At 41.6% G+C, this 27,993-nt stretch overlaps 1 protein-coding gene and 1 long non-coding RNA gene across 2 annotated transcripts in view; one reads left to right on the top strand and one right to left on the bottom strand.

The window, feature by feature from the left end:
• The window catches only part of LOC115794631 (uncharacterized), a 28,401-nt gene extending 3,932 nt beyond the window's left edge, over nucleotides 1-24,469 (top strand). The window contains exons 4-21 of the mRNA XM_030750240.1: nucleotides 674-944; nucleotides 1,098-1,138; nucleotides 1,930-2,203; nucleotides 7,851-7,898; nucleotides 8,166-8,209; nucleotides 8,600-8,891; nucleotides 9,180-9,223; nucleotides 13,248-13,527; nucleotides 14,109-14,152; nucleotides 14,740-15,016; nucleotides 15,570-15,619; nucleotides 15,721-15,794; nucleotides 15,926-16,140; nucleotides 16,254-16,507; nucleotides 17,813-17,941; nucleotides 18,525-18,666; nucleotides 18,801-18,830; nucleotides 23,872-24,469. Coding sequence (XP_030606100.1) covers nucleotides 674-944; nucleotides 1,098-1,138; nucleotides 1,930-2,203; nucleotides 7,851-7,898; nucleotides 8,166-8,209; nucleotides 8,600-8,891; nucleotides 9,180-9,223; nucleotides 13,248-13,527; nucleotides 14,109-14,152; nucleotides 14,740-15,016; nucleotides 15,570-15,619; nucleotides 15,721-15,794; nucleotides 15,926-16,140; nucleotides 16,254-16,507; nucleotides 17,813-17,941; nucleotides 18,525-18,666; nucleotides 18,801-18,830; nucleotides 23,872-24,131 — 2,769 coding nt within the window. The 3' untranslated portion in view covers nucleotides 24,132-24,469. The remainder of the gene's footprint in view (nucleotides 1-673; nucleotides 945-1,097; nucleotides 1,139-1,929; nucleotides 2,204-7,850; nucleotides 7,899-8,165; nucleotides 8,210-8,599; nucleotides 8,892-9,179; nucleotides 9,224-13,247; nucleotides 13,528-14,108; nucleotides 14,153-14,739; nucleotides 15,017-15,569; nucleotides 15,620-15,720; nucleotides 15,795-15,925; nucleotides 16,141-16,253; nucleotides 16,508-17,812; nucleotides 17,942-18,524; nucleotides 18,667-18,800; nucleotides 18,831-23,871) is intronic.
• LOC115794652 (uncharacterized) lies at nucleotides 200-12,721 on the bottom strand. The gene is made up of 3 exons (XR_004021189.1): nucleotides 12,419-12,721; nucleotides 8,759-8,885; nucleotides 200-938 (listed from the first exon to the last, which is right to left on the bottom strand). It is a non-coding gene; the product is annotated as an uncharacterized LOC115794652 (long non-coding RNA).
• Nucleotides 24,470-27,993: the final 3,524 nt, after the last annotated feature.

The following is a 27,993-nucleotide window of genomic DNA, read 5'->3' as shown; positions in this document are numbered from 1 at the left end:
TATCAAAAACATTAAGTCAGTAATCACAAGGTTCATTCAAATGACTCTGATCCATAAAATTGGGAATCCTGGTGCCTCACCTGCCTAGAAACAGCAGGTAAGGCACCTGTCCAAACTGAGGTGAAGCACTAAGACCTCAATGAGCCACGGTCACGCAGGTGTTTCCAAACAGCTGCAGTGTTGAATGGTCAGTATCCAGCGTCCCTGTTTCTAAGCAGTAAAGATGTGAGCAGTTAAACCTCCCTCTGTTTGTAAAATCAGGAGACTTGCTGCAGTTTTTGCAGCAGTCTATGAAGGAGTTACAGTCAGGCAGTGAAACAATGTCACAAACCTGTTAATGAAAATGAAATCCTTCAGAAGGAGGAAACAATGAACCACCTTCTGGTTACTAAAGAAACACAAACTAATGCAAGCAGGTACCCACCAAGCACCAGATGTTCATGGACGTTATTTTCTGCTCTAAATCTGGTCGACCCCTCATGGCCTTCAAAGAGACGCCCTTTATGTCTGAGTTTGGTTCAAAGGTCAAAGGTCATCATTTTACAAAGACTTGAATTGAACCTAATTTCAGCTTTGGATTTATGTTTAACAAACTGAACAATTTTGTGTTAATTAAAGATCAAACAGACCTTTGAATTGTACACAGCTGTCATTTGACCTCTGATTTTACCAGGTAGAAACGATGGAGTCTCTTATTGAGCTACTTTTGGAAACACTGGCTGATCTGAGTGACAGCGAGTTTGAGGACCTCAAAGAGATCCTCAGGAGGAACTGTGGCTTCTTACAACTGATGGAGATAGAGGAGTCAGACCTGCAGGACACAGTGTTTTCAATGGTGCAGACTTATGGCCACCAGTCAGTGAAGAAGATCATGGAGCTGTTAAAGGATATCAGTAGGAGTGATCTGGCTCAGAGGCTGTCAGACTGCAGCTCAGAACCTAAAAGTAAGATAATACAGACAAAACATGTTAAAGTCATTAAAGTGCTTCAGTTTTATAAACAGATTTACAGTGAGGAAAAAAACATATATTGTAAATAAAGCTCTATCAGCTGTTGTCAGTCACTTATTTCTATTTTTTTTTTTGTCTTTTTCTCAGAAAAACATCTGGATGAACATCTGTCTGCACTGATCCACAAAGTGAGTAACGTCTCATCTGTGTGACTCTGCAGAGCTCAGCTTTTATTCAATAAGCTGCAGGATGAAAATCATAATTTCATCATTTAGATTGGACTGAGTTTAGATTCAAAATATTTACTAAGTGAAAAAGTGTGTTTTTCAAAATAAAAGACTGATGAGGTAGTAAAAGCTAACAGAGTGGCTCAGCTGATCTTCAGAGGATTCAGGGATCCTTTATTGTCCTTCACGTCACATTTACATGCAGGAGAACAAAATTCTGTCCTCAGGTCCTCGTGTTGCTCTTGTAACAGTCATGACAGTTACCACAATATTAAAGAAGAATAAATATAAATATAAAGAAACAATAAATACAAAAATAAAGCATAAATATAAAATAGACACTTTAAGATGTAGAATAAAGCTGTAGTGACACATGTGGTGCCACAGCAGTGACTTGTGTGACTGACAGCAGCAACAGCAGCATGAGTGTGAGCAAGGACTGATGGAGGAAGAGCAGTACAGCTACACAGCCCCACCAGAGTTCAGCAGTCTTACAGCTTCAGGGAAGAAGCTGTTCCTCAGTCTGCTGGTCCTGCTCTTGATGCTCCTCAGCCTCCTGCCTGAGAGGAAAAGTGTGTGTGCTGGGTGTGTGTAATCCTTCATGATGCAGGTGGCCCTTTTTTCCTGCATGTGGAGGTGTAAATGTCTGTGGTGTCTGGATGTTCAGTGTCTAAAACAGCTGCAACAACATAAATCTTTAATTCTCTCAGTGAAACAACATATTTTCTTTATGTTTACTTTGAAATTTCCAGGTTGCAACAATGGCAGCTGTTAAAGAGCTGCTTTTAGAAACACTGCAGGATTTGAGTGAAAAGGATTTCTGGGAATTCAGGTGGTTTCTGAAGTTCACGTGTTTTCAGAAGAGTGTTCCACAAATCAGTCTGAATACAGACGCAGCACAAATCGTGAACCATTTAATGGATAAACTTGGTCAGCAGTCTGTGGAGGTGATCATGGAGGTTTTGACAAACATGATGAGAACTTATCTGGTGCAGAGGCTGTCAGAGAGCAGCTCAGGACTCAAAGGTAAGATAAAGTAATCTGTCAGAGTGATCTGTAATAATGTCAATGATTATGGTGTGATTATTCTTAACTGTGTCCATCCATCCATCCATCCATTCTCTCCCGCTTATCCGGGGCTGGGTCGCGGGGGCAGGAGCCTAAGCAAAGAAGCCCAGACTTCCCTCTCCCCAGCCACCTCCTCCAGCTTATCCGGAGGGACCCCAAGGCATTCCCAGGCAAGCCAAGAGATATAATCCCTCCAGTGTCTACCACGGGGCCTCCTCCCGGTGGGACATGCCCGGAACACCTCACCCAAGAGGCGGCCAGGAGGCATCCTAATCAGATGCCGGAGCCACTTCAACTGGCTCCTTTCGATGTGGAGGAGCAGCGGCTCTACTCTGAGCCCCTCCCGGATGGCCGTACTCCTCACCTTATCTCTAAGGGAGAGGCGAGCCAACCTGCGAAGGAAATTAATTTCTGCCACTTGTATTCGTGATATTATTCTTTCGGTCACTACCCAAAGCTCGTGACCATAGGTGAGGGTAGGAACGTAGATCGACCGGTAAATCGAGAGCTTCGCTTTTACACTAAGCTCCCTCTTCACCACGACAGACCAGTGCAGCGTCTGCATCACTGCAGAAGCAGCCCCGATCCGCCTGTCGATCTCCCGCTCCCTTCTCACATCACTCGTGAACAAGACCCCGAGATACTTGAACTCCTCCACTTGGGGCAAGAACTCGTTCCTGAGCCAGAGAAGGCACTCCACCCTTTTCCGGCTGAGGACCATGGCCTCAGACTTAGAGGTGCTGATTCTCATACCGGCCACTTCACACTCGGCTGCGAACCGTTCCGAGCTGGAGGCCACCCCCTGATGAAGCCAACAGGACCGCATCATCTGTAAAAAAGCAGAGATGAGACTCTGAGGCCACCAAGGAAGAAGCCTTCCGCCACCTGGCTACACCTAGAAATTCTGTCCATAAAAATTATGAACAGAATCGGTGACAAAGGGCAGCCCTGACGGAGTCCAACACCCACAGGAAACAAATCTGACTTATTACCGGCTATACGGACCAAGCTCTCACTGCGGTTGTACAAAGACTGAATGTCCCGCAACAACGGGCCAGACACCCCATACTCCTGCAGGACCTCCCAAAGGACACCCCGAGGGACAGTGTCGAATGCCTTCTCTGAGTCCACAAAGCACATGTAGACTGGTTGGGCAAACTCCCACGCACACTCGAATATCCTTGAGAGGATAAAGAGCTGGTCCAGCAACCAGGACGAAAACCGCATTGTTCCTCCTGGATCTGAGGTTCGACTAACTGACAGTCCTTCCTTTCCACCACCCTGGCGTAGACCTTACCGGGGAGGCTGAGGAGTGTGATCCCCCGAAAGTTGGAGTACACCCTCCGGTCTCTCTTCTTAAAGATGGGGACCACCACCCCGGTCTGCCAATCCAATGGCACTGCCCCAGATCTCCACGCGATGTTGCAGAGGCGTGTCAACCAAGACAGCCCTACAACATCCAGAGCCTTCAGGAACTCAGGGCGAATCTCGTCCACCCCAGGGGCCTTGCCATCAAGGAGTTGTTAAACTGCCTCAGTGACCTCACCCCCAGTGATGGGCAAGTCATCTCCCTCGTCCCCAGACTCTGCTTCCACTACAGAAGGCGTGTCAGTGGGATTCAGGAGGTCCTCGAAGTATTCCTTCCACCGTCCGACTGTAGCCTCAGTTGAAGTCAGCAGCACCCCACCCGCACTATAAACCGTGTGAGTGGAGCACTGCTTTCCCCTCCTGAGTCGCCTGACGGTTTGCCAGAATCGCTTCGATGCTGTCCGAAAGTCTTTTTCCATAGTCTCACCGAACTCCTCCCACACCCGAATTTTTGCTTCGGCCACTGCCCGAGCTGCATTCCGCTTGGCCTGCCGATACCTGTCAGCTGCCTCCGGAGTCCCACAGGCTAACCAAGCCCAATAGGACTCTTTCTTCAGCTTGATGGCTCCCTTCACCTCCGGTGACCACCATCTGGTTCGGGGGTTACCACCACGAAACAGATGGTTACCCCACCAGTGCTGGGGGTTACCAGCACTCTCAACAATGGAGGTGCGGAACATGGTCCATTCGGATTCAATGTCCTCAGCCTCCCTCGGAATGCTGTCGAAGTTCTGCCGGAGTTGGGAGTTGAAGATCTCCCGGACTGGGGCTTCTGCCAGGCATTCACAGCACACCCTCACAATACGTTTAGGTGTGCCAGGTCTGTCCAGCATCTTCCCCCGCCACCTGATCCAACTCACCACCAGGTGGTGATCAGTTGACAGCTTAGCTCCTCTCTTCACCCGAGTGTCCAGAACATACAAAATCAATCATCGACCTGCGACCTAGGGTCTCCTGGTGCCATGTGCACTTATGGACATCCTTATGTTCGAACATGGTGTTTGTTATGGACAAACTGTGGTTTGCACAGAAGTCCAATAACAAAACGCCATTCAGGTTCAGATCGGGCAGGCCGCTCCTCCCAATCACGCCCCTCCAGGTCTCACTGTCATTGCCCACGTGAGCGTTGAAGTCTCCCAGCAAGACTATGGAGTCACCAGATGGAGCACTCTCCAGCACCCCACCCAGAGACTCCAAAAAGGGTGGGTGCTCTGAACTGTCATTTGGCGCATAAGCGCAAACAACAGTCAGGACCCATTCCCCAGCCCAAAGTCGCAGGGAAACTACCCTCTCATCCACCGGTGTAAACTCCGACGTACAGGCAGCAAGCCGGGGGGATACAAGAATACCCACCCCAGCTTGCCGCCTCTCACCGAGGGCAACTCCAGATTGGAACAGAGTCCAGCCCTTCTCCAGGAGACTGGTTCCAGAGCCCAGGCCATGCGTTGAGATGAGCCCAACTATATCTAGCTGGTATCTCTCAACCTCACGCACTAGCTCAGGCTCCTTCCCCACCAGAGAGGTGACATTCCATGTCCCAATAGCCAGTTTCGATAGCTGGGGATTGGTCCGCCTGGGCCTCCACCACCGCCCAACACACACTGCATCCGACCCCTACGACGCCTCCTGCGGGTGGTGGGCCTACAGGAGGGCGGGCCCATGTAACCTCTTCGGGTTGCACCCGGCCGAGCACCACGGGCTAATGCCCGGCCACCAGACGCTCTCACTCGAGCTCCCTCCCCAGGCCTGGCTCCAGGGTGGGGCCCCGGTAACCCTATCCCGGGCAGGGTAAACTGTTCCCTTGCTTTTACGATCATAAGGGTCTTCTGAACCGATCTTTGTCTGAACCCTCACCCAGGACCAGTTTACCTTGGGAGACCCTACCTGGGGGACAAGCCCCCGGACAACATAGCTCCTGGGATCACTGGGACACACAAACCCCTCCACCATGATAAGGTGGTGATTCACGGAGGAGTTAACTGTGTGTAGAAGAATTTAAACCATAATATTCCAGCTGACACTGAAAGAAGAATCCAAAGAGTTGAATCAGTATCTGGGAGGGAAAATCACAACAAGATATCAAATTTATGACCATCTTCAAATGAAGGAATGTGTTTTCTCTCAGTGTTTTTGGACAGAAGTGGATAAATTAACACATTCAGGTTTACAAACACAATCAAACTACAAAGATTTTAAATCAAACATACAGCGGCTTGCAAAAGTATTCATACCCCTTGAACTTTTCCATATTTTGTCACATTACAACCACAAATATAAATATATTTCACTGGAATTTAATGTGAAAGACCAACACAAAGTGGTATACAATTGTGAAGTGGAAAGAAAATTATACATGATTCAAAACATTTTTTACAAATAAAAAACTGAAAAGTGTGGTGTGCAAAAGTATTCAGCTCCCTTTTCTCTGAATGCAACCAATTGCATTCAGAAGTTGACTGATGACTGCAAATGACTAAACAGTGTCCCCCTGTGTGTAATCTAATCTCAGTACAAATACAGCTGCTCTGTGACGGCCTCAGAGGTTGGTTAAGAGAATATTGGGGAGTAAACAGCATCATGAAGTCCAAAGAACACAGCAGACAGGTCAGAAATAAGGTTGTGGAGAAGTTCAAAGTAGGCTTAGGCTATAAAAAGATTTCCCGAGCTTTGAACATCTCACGGAGCACTGTTCAATCCATTATCCAGAAATGGAAAGAGTATGGCACAACTGTAAACCTACCAAGACAAGGCCGTCCACCTAAACTTACAGGCCGAACAAGGAGAGCACTGATCAGAGATGCAGCCAAGAGGCCCATGGTGATTTTGGACGAAATGCAGAGATCCACAGCTCAGATGAGGGAATCTGTCCACAGGACAACTATTAGTCATGTACTGCACAAATGTGGTCTTTATGGAAGAGTCAAGAAGAAAGCCATTGTTTAAAGATAACCATAAAAAGTCCCGGTTGCAGTTTGCCAGAAGCCATGTTGGGGACACAGCAAACATGTGGAACAAGGTGCTTTGGTCAGATGAGACCAAAATTGAACTTTTTGTCCAAAATGCAAAACGCTATGTGTGGCGGAGAATTAACACTGCACATCACTCTGAACACACCATCCCCACTGTCATATATGGTGGTGGCAGCATCATGCTCTGGGGCTGCTTCTCTTCAGCAGGGACAGGAAAGTTGGTCAGAGTTTATGGGAAGATGGATGGAGCCAAATACAGGGCAATCTTGGAAGAAAACCTGTTGGGAGTCTGCAAAAGACTTGAGACTGGGGCGGAGGTTCACCTTCCAGCAGGACAACGACCCTAAACATAAAGCCAGGGCTACAATGGAATGGTTTCAAACCAAACATATTCATGTGTTAGAATCAAAGTCCAGACCTAAACCCGATCGAGAATTTGTGGCAAGATCTGAAAACTGCTGTTCACAAACGCTCTCCATCTAATCTGACTGAGCTTGAGCTGTTTTGCAAAGAAGAATGGGCAAAAATTTCAGTCACTAGATGTGCAAAGCTGGTGGAGACATACCCTAAAAGACTTGCAGCTGTAATTGCAGCAAAAGGTGGTTCCACAAAGTATTGACTCAGGACTCAGGACTCAGGCTCAATACTTTTGCACACCACACTTTTCAGTTTTTTATTTGTAAAAAATGTTTTGAATCATGTATAATTTTCTTTCCACTTCACAATTGTATACCACTTTGTGTTGGTCTTTCACATTAAATTTCAGTGAAATATATTTATGTTTGTGGTTGTAACGTGACAAAATATGGAAAGTTCAAGGGGTATGAATACTTTTGCAAGTCACTGTATTCAGGTTATTGAATCAGTGACTTTCTTGTGTAAATGTTGTTTTAAAGCTCTTTGAACATCTTTCCTTTGAAAACATTTTTCTTTCTTTGTTTCTGCTTCATTGAATTCTTGCATTTTGAGCTCATTACTATCAGTCTTGTATTGTAAATGGTTCTTTATGTGCAGCTTTGACTGGACTTAAACTCCACTATGGAGACAGACAGACAACCTGTATGAGGTAGATTATTAAAAAGTCTTTGCAGTGATTTCTCTGTGATTGTGTAACTATGGCCTCCTCCTGCCTTCAGTCAGCACAGCTGAGACTGAAATATTAAAGCTTTTATTGTCAGGACTCAGTGTTACACTCAGGATGAGCTCACATAAAGGACACACACAGTGTGTGTATTATGTAGTTACAGTTTGGATTCAATGTGTTGCAGCTGCAGGAACATCAGCTGAAGGATTTGATGTGGAGGACACAGAGAGAGGTCAGTGCCCTGAAAATCAATACATTTAAACAATAAAGTCATTGATATAAAATTATTGAGTGAAACTGAACTGGATCATTTCCTCAGAGTTTGATAGTTTTCCATTGATGGCAAATGTGACTTCATGTTGACAAGTGTAATGTTATTAATTGAACTTACAAAGATAATTAGGATTAAATAAAGTGTCAGTTATTAAAAAGGGTCTGATTATTAATGCTGACGTTAAATCAGTCATGAATGAAGCTTTTAATATTTCTTTTCTCTCAGAGAAACACTCTGAGGATGAACGTTGGCCTGCACTGATCCACCAAGTGAGTAACGTCACATCTGTCTGACTTCAAATGATGCAGCTTTCACTGAACAAATGCACGTTAGAAATCTACAATAGAAAACAGATAAAAACTGATTTGATTTGATTTTCAGTGTAAAAGTAGAAATGTCAGAGCTTCAGGCTGTCCAGTGAGGTCGGTCTTCAGTAGATCCAAAAGTCCTGAACTTGTTAACAGAAGCAGAATAATCAATAATCAGGTGTTTGTGACCATTCTGACAAATATGACCAATGACATCATTACCTTATGTGATGGCTGATGGAATTGAAACACATGTACATTTCTAAAGTGTTGATGAATGTAAACAGAAAACCTGAAACCAACTGAGGAATTACACATTTATCTCATGAAGATTTTCTTTGAATTTTGCAGGTAGAAACGATGGAGTCTGTTATTGAGCTGCTTTTGGAAACTCTGGCTGCTCTGAATGACCAGGAGCTCAAAGAGTTCAAGCAGGTCCTGGAACAAATTCATCATCTCAGATATAAATATTATTCAGACTTCCCACGGATGTTGCACATGAGGACAGACCTGCAGGACACAGTGTTTGTAATGGTGCAGACTTGCGGCCAACAGTCAGTGAAGAAGACCATGGAGCGTTTAAAGAAGATGAAGAGGACTGATCTGGCTCAGAGGCTGTCAGACTGCAGCTCACTGCCTAGAAGTAAGACAACAAAAACAAAACTCATTAAAATCATAAAACTGTTTTTATGACACATCTCAGAAGCTTCTCAGTAACGTCTTCTTCTTCTTTTATATTATAAATAATAATATTTGTAATACTTTGGGAGAAGGAGAGAAAGTGACTCCTTCATACTGTTTATTATTGCTGAGGAGGTTTAAGTGTCATTTTGCATATTGTGCATTTTTACAAAGTCATATTTGCTGAATAATTGTCAGTCAGTTGTTAAATGTGTTTGTCATGAGTCACTTTTCCCACTTTTGTCCTCAGAGAAACACTCTGTGGATGATCGACGCTCTGCACTGATCCACACAGTGAGTCATGTCACATCTCTGATTCAGTACAAGACAGCAGATGCAGGCTGAAAGTCAGAGTACTGAAGTATCATCTGCTCTCATTTCCATCAATTTCTCATGATTTATGCTGGATGTTTGTGAGAAACTGAAGCTTCCTTCAGTTTGAGTCCTTCAGCAGTAATTAGATCCAACACTAATGACAGGATGTCTTTACCACTGAGGATGAGCTGAGGAAATGTCAGCATGTACATTTGTCCTGACTGTTCTTTTCAACAGGACAGAGAAATCTGAAAAGGTCAACCACTCTGAGATTAAACATTCAACTTTATTGTGCTTAAAATATTTGATGAAGAATTAAAGATCATCTGAAACCTGAAATCATGGAAATAGTGTGTAGCACCCAGAGGTGGGAAGTAACGAAGTACAAATACTTCGTTACTGTACTTAAGTAGATTTTTTAGGTATCTGTACTTTACTTGAGTATTTATTTTTCTGAGTACTTTTTACTTTTACTCCCTACATTTTTACACAAGTATCGGTACTTTCTACTTCTTGCATTTTCAAAACAGACTCGTTACTTTTTAACACGTCAGGGAGAAGTTTGCGTTTCCGGTCAGTTCGCCGTCAGTCATCAAGCGATCTGAGCCGGAGGAATATTAACATATAAGAGACAATCGTACTGGCGTATCCTCCATCACCGGGGCTTATCGGGTACAAAGGGATTAAATACACAAACCCATGTAATTAATGTATCATTTCTAGCGCTATAATCAGGGGTTACAGCGGGCCGGACCGAGTCCGTAAGTTATGCTCGCAGGACATAAACAGCTTAGCTAGCGCTACTGAAGAGGAGCGAGCATGAAGGGAGTAACGTGTGGCAGGTAAATGCAACGTTTTTAAATGCTCAACAAATATCAGCAAACACAGAAAGTGTGTGCAGTTTGTCACACAGTGTGTCTGCTAGCTAAAAGAAGAGCTGCTGCATTTCAGGGAGCGCAAAGAGAGAGAAGTTCACTCAGAGATGGAGAAAGAGGACAGGAGAGGAAGAAGAGAGGTTAGATTTAAAGGTAAGGACTGGAAAACAAACTGAAGTATGCTGACTTTGTGTTATTCAAAGATTGTATGAAAATACTGCAGTTTGGTGTGTAATAAACAGGTTAGCTTGTTGTACTGTATTTACAGTAAAGCTCTGTGTTGGACTGGAGCACAGAGGCTGTGTTCATGGTCAGAGTTACAGGTTACATCAGTGCAGCAGAGATGAGTTTGAATCAAAGCTGCTGATGCTGAGATTCATTCACTGAATCCAACATTTATGCAGCCTGTATGCTGTCAGTGTAGGGGATGGAGATCAGCTCAGATAGCTGTGAAATACTGGGTTACATCTTTGAGAGTTCAGTTCATCCACACAGAGCAGTAAACCTCAGAGCAGCAGCAGCAGGTCAGCTGATCACAGCCTGCACACCAACATCATTTACTGCAGCTCACAATAGAAAGCTGTGATTCTTCTCCCCATGCAGAGCCACTACAGCTGATCTTAGGGTTCCTCCAGCTTCTGAATCCCACTGTAACCCCTGAGTATCCTCATGTTTGTGTTTAGGTGGAGGCACAGTCACCCTCTACTATGGAGGACACAGAGAATAGAGCTGTGTTTAAATTCACTTTCACAGTTTGTGGCCTACATAACAGATTCAAGCTGAGTGCATTCATTAGAATTAAAATTTAGATGGAATAACGTTTGTGTTCTCATGTATTATTTTATATTATTACAATAATATATAATAAGGTTCAGTTAGCTTTACACAAAAATAGCAGGTAGAAACGTCCTCCAAAGAGCTACTTTTACTTTCTTACTTTGAGTAAATTTCAGAGCCTGTACTTTTGTACTTTTACTTAAGTAAAGAAGTTGAACCAGTACTTCGACTTTCACCAAAGTATTTTTTAACACAAGTACTTGTACTTCTACTTAAGTACAGAATGTCAGTACTTTTGCCACCTCTGGTAGCACCCCACCGCTTTATATTGTGTTCAGACCAGGAACCCCTGGATTGACCAAACTAGGTGGGGTGTGGGTTCGATGCAAAGTGGATACCTTGAAGGTTCACTTGTGGACAATGATGTGATGCTCGACTTACTATTAAGAAACTTAAATCACACGCTATTTAAAATAACACTGACTCAGATGACTCTTTAACTCCAAAACTGAACATTTACTGAATATGAACTTAATATAAAAACCACACTTGGCAATGCAAAATGTAAGACACAAATGAAACGATAAAACACTTGTATTCTTATAATACCAGTAAAAATATTATTGAACTCAACCGTAGCTTTTCCCAAATCAGTCCGAATGGATTAGGTTTATATGGGTTAATTCTGACTACTCAGGTGCCGTTTACACGAAGCCGTTTTCACTGGAAACGGTGTCGTTTTGATGCGTTTCAGCCTTTCGTTTACACGATGGCGTTTCAGAAACGATCCGCCTTTACACGAGGACATGTGAAACGATGAAAACGATGTAGTTCCCATGCCAGGCCACAAGTTGGCGTTGGTTTTCTCTTTGCAGTTTGTTTACGCAAGACGCGCATGCGTGGAGTGACACAGTAGGTAGTGCGGCAAATTGTTCATTACTTACAAAACGGCCAATGTGAGAGGTTTTGTGTGGACAGATGATGAGGTTGGATCGCTGCTGCACACAACGCTGAATTACAAAACGGTAAAAACACAGGAAAAGCATAAGAAACACTCGTGAATCCGCGAGTACTGTTTATCAGTTTGCGCGTGCGCGAAAAACTGGCCGTCGCAACCATAGTGCGCATGTGCGAGTCGAGCGTTTTCAAATCACCCCGGTTTCAAGTGTTTACACGAAAACGCAAGCCGGTGCGTTTCTGAAACGCTCCACTCTGGACCCCGTTTCTGAAACACATCGTTTTCACTCTGTTGTCGTGTAAACAGAAGGGCGAAACGCATCAAAACGACACCGTTGTCGTGTAAACGCAAGGCCGAAACGCATCAAAACGACACCGTTTCAAAATGAAAACGGTCTCGTGTAAACGGCACCTCAGTCATTCAACTATACACAGTCACTTAACAGTACTCATACATGGGCCCCACACACACACTCGCATTCACACACACAGTCGCATTCACACGAACGTTGCAGGCCTGATTATTGCGTGCTGCAGCACAGTGGCGAAACTCCTCTTCACTCACCGATAGCTGCACCAGAAACGCCTGACTTACAGTTCCGCGTTGCGAACCAGCTCACCCTCTCGTCCCCTGGGGACGACAGTCAACCAATTCTTGTCTGCAGTCTGTTCCGCTCACCACTCGCCACCGACAGGGCAAAGAAGATGGCGCTCGTCACCGTGACGAATGCTGATGCCTCGCTCTGAATCACCGTCGTCTGCTGCTGCACAGCTGTGGGGCGGGTGGGTTCCAACGCCTCCTACTAACAGTCACTGGGTAGTATTTACTAGTCAGTTCTCTTTTGTTAGTTTATCGTGTGCTAGCGCGCTCCGAGCCAACACTGCAGCGTCCGTTCTCCGTTTCTCTGTCGTTCTCCTCTCCTTCCTCTCTCATCACACCGAGCCAATTACAACAGGTAGACATGCACAGACCACCTTCACTGACCACTCAGAAAATACGAACTAAGAGTGTTAGCTCTGTTACATTCAGCAACTTTGTAGGAAAACATTATATTTACATAACATTATTCCTCTTCCATTACACAATACACATTATATGCAAAGTACATTACACTTCTGTTAACTTTGCTTTTATGTCCAAAGGAATTAAGCTTATTTAATCCCCATTTTTCCATCTGGGCTACAAGTGTTGAGTGATATTTTTCAGTTTTTAGCTGCACAGTATGTGAGAAGAACTGCAACCTGTAAATAAACATGATTCAAAATCATAAAGAGGATCACTGGTTTGTGCTTTTTTCACAGTTCTGAAAAACATGCTGTAATCAATATAACAGCCCATGTTTGGCTAAATATATGAATAAACTTCTGACCCATGAATGTACTGACTGTTCCAGGTGGCAACAATGGCAGCTGTTAAACATCTGCTTTTAGGAACTCTTAATGATTTGAACTACGAGGAGTTCGAGGAATTTCAGAGGTTCCTACAGATGATTTTTCCGATGATTAGGCCGAATCTGTTTCCTTGGAGTTCTCAATGTTCATTAGACGGATTTGTGGCTCTGATGGTGGATGAACTTGGTCAGCGGTCTGTGGAGGCGACCAGGAAGGTTTTCTTGTACATGAAGAGGACTGATCTGATACAGAAGTTATCAGAGAGCAGCTCAGGATCCAGAGGTAAGACCAACAAAGCTGCATGAGTGTAAACTCTGTGTCATCAACAATGTAAAATCTCTGAAATCTGAGATCAATAACTGATCTGATTTATTGATTTCATCAGATGACCAATAAATCCTGATTACTGTTGCAGGTTTTTGTGTTGGTGGTGGCATGGTGGTGCAGTGGTTAGCACTGTCACCTCACAGCATGAAGGTTCTGTGTTTGAGCCTCCTGGTTGGCTGGAACCTTTGTGTGTGGAGTTTGCATGTTCTCCCTGTGCCTGCATGCTTTTCCTCAGAGTGCTCTGATTTCCAGTCCAAAGACATGCTGGTTGGGTTTATTGGTGGTTATCAGTTAGCTGTAGGTGTCAATGATTCTGTCTCTCTTTGTTTATTACCCATGATGGACAGGTGTACGGTCTCTCTCCCTGTTACCTCTAAGATAAACTCCAACTTTCCACTAAGTGAAAAGGATGGATGGACAGTTTTCATATTGGGTTGTGTGTCATTTTGTTGTGTGTCTTCTTAAAGTTGATTCTGATTGGATGTGTGATGAGATTTGAATCCTCAGAGTTCATTTGAAATGTCTTTTCTCCTCAGAGAAACTCTCTGTGGATGAATATGAAGCTGCACCGTGGAAGAGAGTGAGTGTGACTTTCCACAACTCAGCTTCATTCAGTAGATTCAGGTTGTAAATCCTCCTCATCTTGAACATTAAACATGATGAAACAGACAAACCATCTTTAAACTGGATGGTTCTCACAGTGTTAATGTGGAGCTCTGCAGCAATAATGTTATCCACCACTGATGACAGAATGAATGATCTACTGCTGAAGATGAATCAGGAAATGTCATGTTAGATATTTGTTTGTCTTTAAAACTCTTTAAAATCAAAAGTTTATAAGTATTTATTAGTATAGTTCATTCACTCGTTCTACTTTTTTCATGTTTTACAATAAAAACAAACTTTCTGTCTGAGAAATAAGAACATTTTGTATTTTACTAAAGTATTGCAGACACATCTGCAAGCATTCATATCATCAGTACCACAGATATTACCAGCTGTGTTTGAGTGATCCTTCTGAAAAATATAAATATTAATGAAGATATGTTTTCATTAATATTTGATAGGTCTACTACAGTGACTCTGAGAAAATTCAAAGAAAGAAATCTTTAAATCTCCAAACAGAGAAATTTCACAGTTGATTAACAAATCCTTTGGATCTTTCAGGAAGAAGAGCTGGAAGCTGTGAGACAGATTCTCTTTGAAACACTGAAGGATTTGAGATTTGAGGATCTCAACAAATTCAGGCTGTTTCTGAAGTTCACGTGCTTCAAGATGGGCCTGCCACAAATACAGACATATAGAAACACAGCAGAAGAACTAGTGAATCAGATGGTGGATAAACTTGGTCATCAGTCTGTGGAGGTGATCATGGAGGTTTTAACAGACTTGAAGAGAACTGATCTGGTGCAGAGGCTGTCAGAGAGCAGCTCAGGACTCAAAGGTACTTTCCATGAAAAAGAAATAAATGTGGTCTGCAGAGCGTGGTCTGTTAGATTTTATGGTTACAGCTTCCATGAAATTCAGTCAGACATTGATGGTCCCCAGAGGACGAATCCCAGTGACTTTAGTTAGTCTGGACTTTTCCTCTGGTACCACCAGCAGGTTGACATTTTCATTTCCAGTAAAATATTTCAGACTGTTGGCTGATTGTCATGACCTTTGGTGCTCAGAGGATTTACCAACAATGAGTTTGGTGGGTCTCTGAGTTTTGAGGCAGCTCATATCCACAGCTGATTTTGTCCAGTACTGCAGTTTTTCACTGTAGTCTGTAGAAGTGATCAAAAACAAGTTATCTGACTTTTTGTTTTTTTCATTAATTTTGTTTTTCTTCAACTTAGACTTCACTCAGCTGCACGTCCTGCTGAACATGTTCTCATGTTTGAGCAGCACTGCACAGCACAAAGTGATCAAGCAGCAAAACATGTGGACAGTTAGAGCATGATTTTATATGTCAGCATAACATCATTGATTTGCATGATCTGTGTCTCAACAAGGACGAGAAACTGGAGGAAGTTCAGAGTCTGAGGATTGTGGAAGTGTGATGGTAATCCCTCACGCTCATCCTAAAGTTTATTTGTTTTTATTTATGTGATTTTACAAAAATAAAGTTGTGTACATATTTCCTAAAGTGAGTGCCCTCTGCAGCAGGACTCCAGTGACTGGACTAAACTTGAACCTGAGGTGAACGGTACAGATGCAGACGAGGCTCCAACTTACAGGTAAATTAACTTCCTGGATCCTGCAGCACAGCAAATTCAATGTTTCTGTTGGCATCAAATAAATTCAGCACAGCTATTCATATTCACTCTGTTGTCTCCCTTCATGAATATATATTTAATTCCCATGTTAGCCTTCAGTCTGAAGAAGGACACTTTGAATGCAGTGTCTCTGGCTTGCGCTGGGTCTGTAAGGAAAAGGCCAGCTTTCAGTACCAGTTTGGTTCTTGGGAGGGACACATGGAGAGGATGGAAAGCAGAGGATACATGCCTGCAGGTCCCCTGATGGACGTCACAGTCACTGCTGGGAAGCTAAATGAAGTTCACCTGCCACACTGGATCTGCACAGGTAAGAGGACATGAAGGAAATCATTTCAGATGTTTCAAATTTGTGACAGTGAGTGCACAAACTGTTAGAATCTGTTCATCTCACTCAGTGTGTGTTGTTGTGTTCTCATGCAGATGACATCCCTGACATACTGGACAAGTTTGCAGTCCTTCACATAGATGACTGTGGAGATGTTGTGGAGAAAGTGTCTGAGGTCACACCATCACATGTCAAGTTAATGGAGCCAAATTTCTCTCTAATAGGAGCTCTGATAAGTTTCTTCTTTCCTCCAAAAATCAACTGTTTTATGCTGATGTACTATAAACCCAACACATCATTCCTCAAACTCCACGTTTATCCAATGCGACAGGATCCTGCTCTGGAACAGGTAACTGAGTATCTCAGTGTGGTAACACTTTTTAATAACCACATTAGTAAGATATAAGTAAACACTCAGTTCATTTATAAACCCATCCATCCATCCATTCGCTTCCGCTTATCCTGTTCAGGGTCGCGGGGGGGCTGGAGCCTATCTCAGCTGTCATAGTGCGAGAGGCAGGGTACACCCTGAACAGGTCGCCAGCCTGTCACAGGGCCAACACAGAAAGACGAACAACCTTTCACACTCTCATTCACACTCTCATTCACACCTATGGGCAATTTAGAGTAGCCAATTAACCTAACCCCAGTAAATGCATGTCTTTGGAATGTGGGAGGAAACCGGAGTACCCAGATGAAACCCACGCAAGCACGGGGAGAACATGCAAACTCCACACAGAGAGAGGGAGAGGCCTGGGCCAAGGTGGAATCGAACCCAGGCCTTCCAGATGGTATTCTAACTGTGAGGCAGCAGTTCTAACCACTGCGCCACCGTGCTGCACATTTATAAACCATGAATGTTATTTTAGTGGACATTAGTGTGTAATTTATAAACAGTTATAAATGCTTTATTCTTCATTAATAAGCTCATATTTTAATATTTTTAATGACAGCATTTAAATACTTTTTAAATTATGGATTAAAAATTTCTACACAAAATATTACATGAAATTCAAACAAGTTATTTATGAGCTGTTAATGGTTCATGTATCAGTTAGAAGGTCTAATTAAATGATTACTTATACATGATGATTAAGATATGCACTTATTAGTGAGTGCGTTAACAGAGGTTTTATAAATGCTTGTTAATTATTGTAACTCATGGTTAATTCAGGCAGTTACTAGTTATTAATTTAGTCTTCTGTGTGAGCTCATCTACAGTGAGGACCATCTGTGCTTTATGAAGCATTTATAAATGAGACTGAAAGGTCAGCAGGACCTCGAGACTCCAAAAAGTCTCAGATATCTTTACAACAGAGAACAGAAGCAGACAAAGCGCAAAGTGATACAAACATACAAATATTTATTGCAACATGTGAACATGACTCACTTCAGGTTTACAGAATACTGAAATATAATCAAGACTAGAGTCTGAGTTTGTAGGAGAGAGAGAGAGACATTGAGCAGCTGGAGACGCAGAGTTACCTTCAACTTCAATATATTGACATTATATTCAAAAACATCTTTCAATTAAAAAAACATGAATAAGATTATTATGAAAAAATGTGAGTATTTCACAGAGCTTCACAAACAAGTGTAAACACCATAAAAAAAATCACATTAAACTGATAAACTTGCCTTTTTTGTTAAACAGAGAATAGACAAGGATGAGACCTCAGATGGATACAAAAGGCTCAAAAAGCCACACCCAGACAGATACCTGCAAACTGAACATGCTTTCAGCCTCAGAGCCGACATGGAAACAGCAGAAATCCAACCAGAGGTAAAGTTTGTAACATTTGTGCTGGATGAAACCTTCCTGCTGACAAGATTTAAGCCCTCACTGTAGGCTTAGATGCACCTGTACTCTGAAACATACATGTGCAGTCATGTCTGAAGGCTGGTTAAGGACACATGCTGCTGTTTTGATCACAGACATGACCACTTGATCCTGAGCAGATAGCAAACAAGGACTCCACAATTTTGATGCGTTCCAAGTTTGCTCATTAGCATAGACTGTATATAGAAGATGGCCATAGGCTCTGAGGGAGCTGTACTATGGAAGTTCATCACAGCCGGCTGTAAATGCTAAATGGACTAGTTCTTATATGCTTCAGGCTCTGCTCGCTCACACAAAAAGACGTGTTTGAAGCTTTATTTCAGTTTTCTTCTGCACAAAACTGAGTGAATGAGTGCTGCTGCTGCAGAGACAGTATCAGAGAGTGAACAGGTGACACAGAAAAATCCAGGATAAAAAACAATGACAAATATATGTGAAGAGAACAGAGCTGCTCCTCCACTATATGTGTATATATGTGGGTTATTTTACACATTTATTTATGTATTTTTATGAATTTGTTCCACAGGAGTTAACCTTCAGATATAACAGCCTGAACTTCTATGAAGTGTACATTAAGGATCCAGAGGAAGAACTCAACCTTACCCTCGTAGACTCAAATGATGGTGAACCAGAGCATGAACCAGTTTGGAAGTGCAAAATTCATACAAGTCAGTGGTTATTAAACAGTATAGACAACATTGTCATTATATGAAATATAATTGTGTGTCTAAATTAAACTGTTTGTGGTGAATGTAGCACAAAACACACAGTATATCATATTTATATTTTCTTTTGATTCCAGATGATTATTCAGCATCTGGCTGTGTTGAAGGTAAGAAATCACACTTGAGTACAAAGAGGAACTTTGTGTTTCATTCATATTATAACCTCACACATGCTGCAGTTTGATTAAAGTGGAGCAGAGCTGAGTCGAATAGTTTTCATTGGATTGTTGTCGTCCTTTGGTGGGACTGCTGGAATATTATCAGCATTAATCTGCATGTCTGGGATGATTCATATTATGCAGTTTTGTGCATTTTGTGCTTTTGGACAAAATGCACAATTTTGCCTCTGTCAATTTTGCCTCTGAACACCACCACAGTGGATTTTAACAATCCAGCCAAACTATCAAGGTGTGACTGAAGTGCAGAGCATCAGCTGTTTGGGAATTACAGCCATTTTAATATATAGTCCCATATTTTAAAATACAATTGAGTGACAGGCAGTTTGATGGCCAGGTGAGGTCTGCTCCCTCGTTATTTCACCACAGACAAACAGAGGAAAGATCTGGAGTTGATTCTGACTGTTGAACTTGTATCTGGTCGCTGTTTGCTGGAGCTTGTTCTTAGTGAAGGAGGTGATCGTTAGGCTGAACAACCAAAACAAACTCTGCTTTAATCTTCCCCAGTTTAACTGTTCATAATTTATATCATTCAGTCTTTACTGATAGATGATGGCTCTCTTACGGCCAGAGCAGATGTTTCAGAGTTCAGTAATAGACCCTTTCACTGTTTATAAACAATGATGACGTAGGTAACGATGCTTGCGCATTTCGAAACAGAAATATGGCGTTCAATAGTGTTTCAATCTACGAGAATGGATTATCAATGAAAGCTCATGAAAACTACCTGTAAAAATTAACTTTGACCACTGGCAACTGATTCCCCGATCCCTGTGTTACGTTAGCAAATGGGCCAATATCCAGTGGCCAGATATATATATGTGTATTTGGTGGAGAAACCCAGTGTATATACTAGAAAGAAGTTAAATGCATAGACTGGATGCTTATTTATGTTGTCTGTGGCCATGTACTGAACAAATATCATGACATAGACTCGGAGTTTTGTGTCTTGAAGACAGAAGTTCTTCCAAGTCAACAACAAGGAAACACGACTGAGGCAAGTCAGAGAACTCAGTCTAAAACTTAGCATATGGTCCAGAGCAATAAAAGAAAGCATGACTACTGCAAGACAGAGAAATTAAATAACTGACATGTGCTTCTGATGTTGCTACAGTCTGATGTGCAAGTTAAAATTGAGTCGACTAGCTTAGCAGGAAGACTAGAAGCATGAGTGCACATGCAGCCTGGATTTGTCTGAATTTTAAAAACTGCTGCCTACTATCAAATCTAAGGCTCACTGATAGTTTCCATTGTTTGTGAATACAGATAATAGGATAGCTGTGATTCTGTTAACCATCACTGACTTAGCTTAACACAGTGGGGAAATAAGTATTTGATACACTGCTTCACAAGTTTTCCCGCCTACAAGGAATGGAGAGGTCTGTAATTTTTATTGTACACTGCTCAAAAAAATAAAGGGAACACTTAATCAACACAATATAACTCCAAGTAAATCAAACTTCTGTGAAATCAAACTGTCCACTTAGGAAGCAACATGGATTGACAATCAATTTCACATGCTGTTGTGCAAATGGAATAGACAACAGGTGGAAATTATTGGCAATTAGCAAGACACACTCAATAAAGGAGTGGTTCTGCAGGTGGGGACCACAGACCACTTCTCAGTACCTATGCTTTCTGGCTGATGTTTTGGTCACTTTTGAATGTTGGTGGTGCTTTCACACTCATGAGACGAACTCTACAACCCACACAAGTGGCTCAGGTAGTGCAGCTCATCCAGGATGGCACATCAATGCGAGCTGTGGCAAGAAGATTTGCTGTGTCTGTCAGCGTAGTGTCCAGAGGCTGGAGGCGCTACCAGGAGACAGGTCAGTACACCAGGAGACGTGGAAGAGGTCGTAGGAGGGCAACAACCCAGCAGCAGGACCGCGACCTCCGCCTTTGTGCAAGAAGGAACAGGAGGAGCACTGCCAGAGCCCTGCAAAATAACCTCCAGCAGGCCACAAATATGCATGTGTCTGCACAAACGGTTAGAAACCGACTCCATGAGGATGGTATGAGGGCCCGACGTCAACAGATGGGGGTTGTGCTCACAGCCCAACACTGTGCAGGACGCTTGGCATTTGCCAGTGAACACCAGGATTGGCAAATTCACCACTGGCGCCCTGTGCTCTTCACAGATGAAAGCAGGTTCACACTGAGTGCATGTGACAGACGTGACAGAGTCTGAAGACGCCGTGGAGAGCGATCTGCTGCCTGCAACATCCTTCAGCATGACCGGTTTGGCAGTGGGTCAGTAATAGTGTGGGGTGGCATTTCTTTGGAGGGCTGCACAGCCCTCCATGTGCTCGCCAGAGGTAGCATGACTGCCATTAGGTGCCAAGATGAGATCCTGAGACCCCTTGTGAGACCATATGCTGGTGCAGTTGGCCTTGGGTTCCTCCTAATGCAGGACAATGCTAGACCTCATGTGGCTGGAGTGTGTCAGCAGTTCCTGCAAGATGAAGGCATTGAAGCTATGGACTGGCCCGCCCGTTCCCCAGACCTGGATCTGATTGAGCACATCTGGGACATCATGCCTTGCTCCATCCACCAACGTCAAGTTGCACCACAGACTGTCCAGGAGTTGGCGGATGCTTTAGTCCAGGTCTGGGAGGAGATCCCCCAGGAGACCATCCGCCACCTCATCAGGAGCATGCCCAGGCGTTGTAGGGAGGTCATACAGGCACGCGGAGGCCACACACAATACTGAGCCTCATTTTGACTTGTTTTAAGGACATTACATTTGAGTTGGATCAGCCTGTAGTGTGCTTTTCCTCTTTAATTTTGTGTGTGACTCCAAATCCAGGCCTCCATTGGTTAATAAATTTGATTTCCATTGATGATTTTAGTGTGATTTTGTTGTCCGCACATTCAACTTTGTATAGAACAAAGTATTCAATGAGAATATTTCATTTATTCAGATTTAGGATGTTATTTGAGTGTTCCCTTTATTTGAAGTGTAGGTACACTTCAACTGTGAGAGACAGAATCTGAAAAAAAAAAAGACCAAAGAGGTGCCTAAGGACACCAGAGACAAAACTGTAGACCTCCAAAAGAGGCAAGCAGTTTGGTGAGAAGGCAACAACTGTTGGCACAATTATTAGAAAATGGAAGAAACACAAAATGACGATGTCAGTCTTCCTTGGTCTGGAGCTCCATGCAAGATCTCACCTCGTAGATGATCCTGAGAAGGTCAGGAATCAGCCCAGAACTACACGGGGGAACCTGGTCAATGACCTGAAGAGAGCTGGGACCACAGTCTCAAAGATGACTGTTAATAACACACCATGCCATCATAGATTAAAATCCCGCAGGGCACGCAAGGTCCCCGTCCTCACACCAGGAAATGTCCAGGCCCAATTGAAGTTCGCCAGTGACCATCTGGATGATCCAGAGGAGGCATGGGAGAAGGTCACGTGGTCAGATGAGACCAAAATAGAGCTTTTTGCTTTCTTTCTGTCTTTGTCTTTCTTTCTAGCCCGAAGTTACCATATTTTATGCGGTTGGAGTGCATATTTATCAGTTAATACTATTTTGCAAGCTAGTATTACATAGGAGGCATCCATGCATACATTGGGTATATTACACATTAAAACAATAATTAATTAAAACTGGAGCAAAGACTTCTTAGATGCGAACATGGCAAACCACATTATTTGTCAGATAATTGTGCTGAAAATGCTCCAGAATGCAGTTTAGAAATCCAGTTCAATGATTCTCTTTTGCTGAGATGCCAAGCAGCTACAGCCATCTGTGACCTGTCAGTTAATAATACAAACTTTAAGCTATTATGAAATTTAAATGGGTGACTTATCCAAAAAGCCTCTGTACAGTTGTTCGAAGGAAAAATTTGCTATAGATGCCAAAATGGTTGCTTTGTACCAGCTGCTAAATTTGGTTTCCTGTGCTGTTAAACTGAATGTCCTAACATTGGAGCGTGTGAAAACCGACACATTTGAAGAGAGCCTGAAGTGGCCATTAGCTTTTAGCAGTTCAGCTTGGGCTTTATTCTGTATATCCAGAGGTTGTTAGTTAGCAGAGGTGGCAAAAGAACACTCATCACTTAAGTAAAAGTACATATGTTCAAATTACTCTGGTAAAAGCTAAAGTGCTTGTTCACCTTCTTTACTCGAAGTAGCTCTTTGGAGGACTTCTCTACCAGGATTTTGTTTTTTGTTTTGCCAAGCTAACTAAGCCTCATGTCATTAATATCATTAATACAAAATAATTTTAATACAAGGAAATACAAACTTTATTTAAACATAAATTCTAATAAATGTAGCTTGAACTTCAGTTATGCAAAACACGAGCAGAGAAAAACAAAAGGAATGGAAAACAAAACAAAACAAACTGGCTCTATTTGTTCAGTGAGTGGATCTAATCTGCATCATCACCTCAAATTTAATTTGATGTTTACTGTCCGTGATGTAACCTAACACTGACCACGAGCAACACAGTCTGTTCTGCACAGTCTAACATTACTGTAAACTTCACCACAGCACTGCAAACTACCAGTGTAGTCTGCATCAAACTGCCTGGTATGTTCATGCAGACTTTCAATAGCACAAAGTTACATCAAAGTAAACTTAATTTCGTCTTTCAACATGAAAAAAATGTCATTCCAGCAACATATCATTATAGATCCAATAGCCAACATGAATGTAACCTTCAAATTTCCAGTTTATCAAATGTTCCTCAGGAGTCCTCACCTTTAAAGACCTTCATCTCTGCTGTGCCGTCTTTCTCCATCTCTGAACTTCTCATTTTTTTTTCTTTTCCTGGGAAATAAAGTAAATACATCATTCATGTCACATTTAAATAGGAAATAAACAGTGAATGAATTTTTTTATTGTGAAATAAATCAAAGTTTTCAAGCATTTTGTCATGAAAGCTGATAATGTAGTGAATGAAAGCTTCATATAATCAACAATCCTGATCTGTCTCTGTCATTTCCTTCTTTTCTCTTCAGGCAAACACTTTGTGGATGAACACAGACGCGACCTGATCCGGAAAGTTAAGAACATCTTACTCATTTTGGATGAGCTCCATGACAATGACGTTATCAGCCAAGAAAATTATGACAAAATTAGAGCTCTGCCTACCTGTCAGGAACAGATGAGGGAGCTCTACAAGATTTCCCTGAATGCTGAAAAATCCAAAGACATCTTCTATGAGGTTCTTTCGGCAAATGAGAAATTTCTCGTTGAAGAGCTCCATGCAAAGAAGTAAAATAAAAAAACAAACAAACAAAAAAAAATTTTAGACCCAATCGATATAATCCACCTGGACATGTTTACTTGAAAAAAGTATTTTCTCTGTCGGGGTTTTATAAAAGTTGTTATGCTGTGTAGTGCCTTTGCTCACCTGTGAGTCTCCTTTAACTGTTATATGAAACACTTTGAACATTTTTACATGTAAATATGTATCAGTTAAAAATGAATTAATGATGTCATGTTTTTATCCATCTGTCAGCCAAAGGGTCTGTTTTTGAATTTAATCGTCTTCTGTAACATAAAACAGAATGAAAAGATTTATTATCCTTAATAATAAACCTAAACTTAAACTTTTCCTTGTCCTAAGAATTTGTTTGGGTGGTTAATTCAAAGTGGTTTGTAATTTGATTATGAAATTATTTTTTTCTGATTTTCAGGGTTCTTTTTTATTTTCATTTGGTCATTTTGACCATAGTGGTAAAAACAGTGGATACTATTTCTGAGTTTAAACATTTAGACACAAAAGTCATAATCCTACTTAAGAAATACTACAAAGCAGGTTTATAATAGTTTTGGATTTTACATTATTGTTTAGTTTTAGTTAGTTTTTACTTTTTTTTCTCTAATTCAGTTAGTTTTAATTAGTTTTCAGAGCGGTTTTGCACATTTTTGTTAGTTTTTATTTTTGGTTTAATGCTTAGTTTCAGTTTAGTTTTGTTAGTTTCAGTATTAGTTTTAGTTTTTCATACTTTGTCAGGTGTAAGATTCAAGGTAAAAGAGTGACTAATGTGTAATAAAAACTCAGCAAAAAGACACCCTTTAAAGAAATAGATTCAACAACCAACGCTTCACAAGACAGCAGCACTACAGGCTACATGTGTGTAATATTAAGGACACACATGAACATCAGCAGGGAGAAACAAAGAAAAACATGAACTCCCAAACTCAATAAATTCTACAATAAACTCCCAATAAAGTTCAGCGTCAGTGCAGCAGATTAACAACACCTACGTGCGTGTTTGACAACACACTCAAAGCTCAAATCCAGCTGCATCCTGATGTTCTCCACCACCTGAAGCTGCTTCTGTTTTGGAGCTAGTTTGGTTAGGTATTTTATATGCGGTGCAGGCCGAGACTTTTTTTTTTTTGGTCCTCGCTTTTTGTGCTCAGTTTTCTGGCTGCAAACATATTTGTCCGTGTTTTTTTTCACTTTCTTCATTCCATCGCGTCCATTCCGATAATTTCTGCAGTCTCCCTCCAGGAATTTGCTGAAATTTGTGAGTCCTTATATTGATTGTTCCTGATTGTTATTCTCTCATTGATAAAGTAGCCGGAAACACAAGGAGGGAACAGGTTCATCACAACGTTGCGGCTGTGTGGACCCGACAGTAGTCACATTTTCGTAGCTGCCTTGTGTGCACTTCTCAGGTGGACTTGTTGGTGTTTTTTCCTCACTGAGATGTGTTCCATACATTTTTCATCATTCACAACAAGACACTCTTCTATCTGTATTATCGGACTCAAAGAAACTCCATATGGGACTCTGCTGCTTTCTCAGCAGACCGCTGCCATTACTTTAAGGACCAGCTCGGTGAGCGCAGGCACACAGCTGCCTGACGGCGCTCCCAGCTTAAACTCGGAGAGCGGAAAATGATCAATCCACAAGGCTTTTAAATAAAATGACAAACAAGAAAAGGAAGGTCATTTTATCTATAATTTTAGTTAGTTTTTTAAACTCACAATACAGTTTTAGTTAGTTATTGTTTTTTTCCTTTTAATTGTAGTTTTTATTTATTTCAGTTAACGACAATGTTTTTTCAATTTCAGATTTCGTTATTTCGTTCGTTTTCGTTAACTATAATAACCCTGCTACAAAGGTTTACGCATCAACCTTCACCTAAAGCACCTAAAAGAAACTGTTTATTATTCAGGATCATATATATGATATCAATGGTCATAATGACTGATTAATTAATGTGAATATCAGTTTAATGTTGCAGGTGCAGATTATTAAAGTCTATTATATACTGTTCTGCTGCTACAGTGGTATTCAAAGTTTGGGCACCCCTGATAATTTTCATGATTTTCCTTTATAAATCATTGGTTGTTCAGCAATTTCAGTTAAACTACACTGCTCAAAAAAACTAATTAAAGAAACACTTTGAAAACATCAGATCTCAGTGAGAACAAAATCATGCTGGGTATCTATACTGATATGGACCAGTTAATGTGTTAGGAATGAAAGGATGCCACATTGATGGAAATGAAAATGATGAACATACAGAGGCTGAATTCAAAGACACTGAAAATCAAATTGAATATGATGCAGCAGGCTAGTCCATTTTTTTCATTGCAGCAACTCAGAATGATGCTCAGTAGTTTGTAGGCCCCCCCATACTGGTACGCATGCCTGACAAAGTTTGGGCTCCTAATGAGATTAAGGATGGTGTCCTGTGGGATCTCCTGCCACATCTGGACCGAGGTCACTTACCCAGACGGTTGACTTACATGAGGCCCATGCAGGGTCCATGCATAGCCCATGCATACATGGACCGTATGGGTCCGAATAAACACTTATTCAGGGCCGGTTAAAATCTATCTGGACAAACCCCTGTAGGGCCACCATGGAAACCGCGGACAAAACATTTGGGGCCCATAATGTTTGCCCTTGATTATCCCATATGGGGCCCACCTAGGAGTGCTGGCAGGGATGTTCACTGTGTAAATAAAAAAATACAAATAATTGATGTGGCGTAAAACAAGAAAGAAGCAAACATGATAAGCAGACTGTAAAAATTAAACTGTCATTGTGCTGTAACAACAGATTTACCTTCAGGCACAGCGAGGATGAGTATGGAGGCGACTCCTCCAATCAGAAGGGTTGCTACACTGAGAAAAAAAAAAATCGTTGACTTAACATACTTTTTTCTTTCCAACTGGTTCTACATAATTGTATTTAGTTAGTTGAAAAGAAAAAAAATATATAGTAACCTGACTTTATGACCCTGAGTTTAATTAAGATAAAATGAATGAATTAACCCAACTACTTCAAATCACTTCAGACTGATAAAAGAGAAGTTAGCTGAACTAACTATACTTTTTTGTGTTAGTTTGACAAAGCATGCACACATTCAGTGAACTTATTTTGCATTTTTTCCCCCTCAACATAAACAAATTATGTTACTTTAACAACTAAAATTTGCTTTCCATCAACTGATGAATTGATAAAAAAAAAAAAAATGTAACAAATTTTTTTCTAGTTAAATTCAAGTTTGTCAACAGGTTCCACACAAATGAATGAAGTAGGTCTAATGTAATTTTGTTATCTTCTTTATTTAACACCAGAGATCTTAAACATAACATTCTTTTAACCAAGTTAACAGTCACAAAAGCATCAACTGACAAAAAATAATAAACTTTCATGTTCAAATGTCTCATATTTTTACAACATTAAGCCTTAGCAAGGTCAAAGAAATGCAGTCTTAAAGGACAATTCACAGTACAAACGTCAGTCATGAGAATAGTAATGCAGAACATAGTGTAATATTCTGAGGATTCACACTCACAACTTGGAAATGTGTCAATTATAAAAACAAACAAAGAAAAAACAGAAAACAAAAATACATTTCACTCAACTGAAAAATGCAAACCAAATCCATGCAACAATTTATCCAAATTGGTGTATTGAAACTATCACCTGCCATTTTATGACATGTATAATGATGGATCATTCATGCTTTTAATCATTTATTTAATCATGCCCTCTCATTTAAAGTGTCCCCAGCTGCATTTCTTTTGTATTTAAAATGGTAAATATTAGTGCTACACAAGCTCAAAATACAGTTTGTTCATATAGTTTGTTGCTGAGCATCAGTCCC

The sequence above is a fragment of the Archocentrus centrarchus genome, chromosome 16 (assembly GCF_007364275.1).
Source record: "Archocentrus centrarchus isolate MPI-CPG fArcCen1 chromosome 16, fArcCen1, whole genome shotgun sequence".
Taxonomy (NCBI): Eukaryota; Metazoa; Chordata; class Actinopteri; order Cichliformes; family Cichlidae; genus Archocentrus; species Archocentrus centrarchus.
Note: the sequence above shows the minus strand (reverse complement) of the source record. Positions and strands in the feature narration are given on the sequence as shown.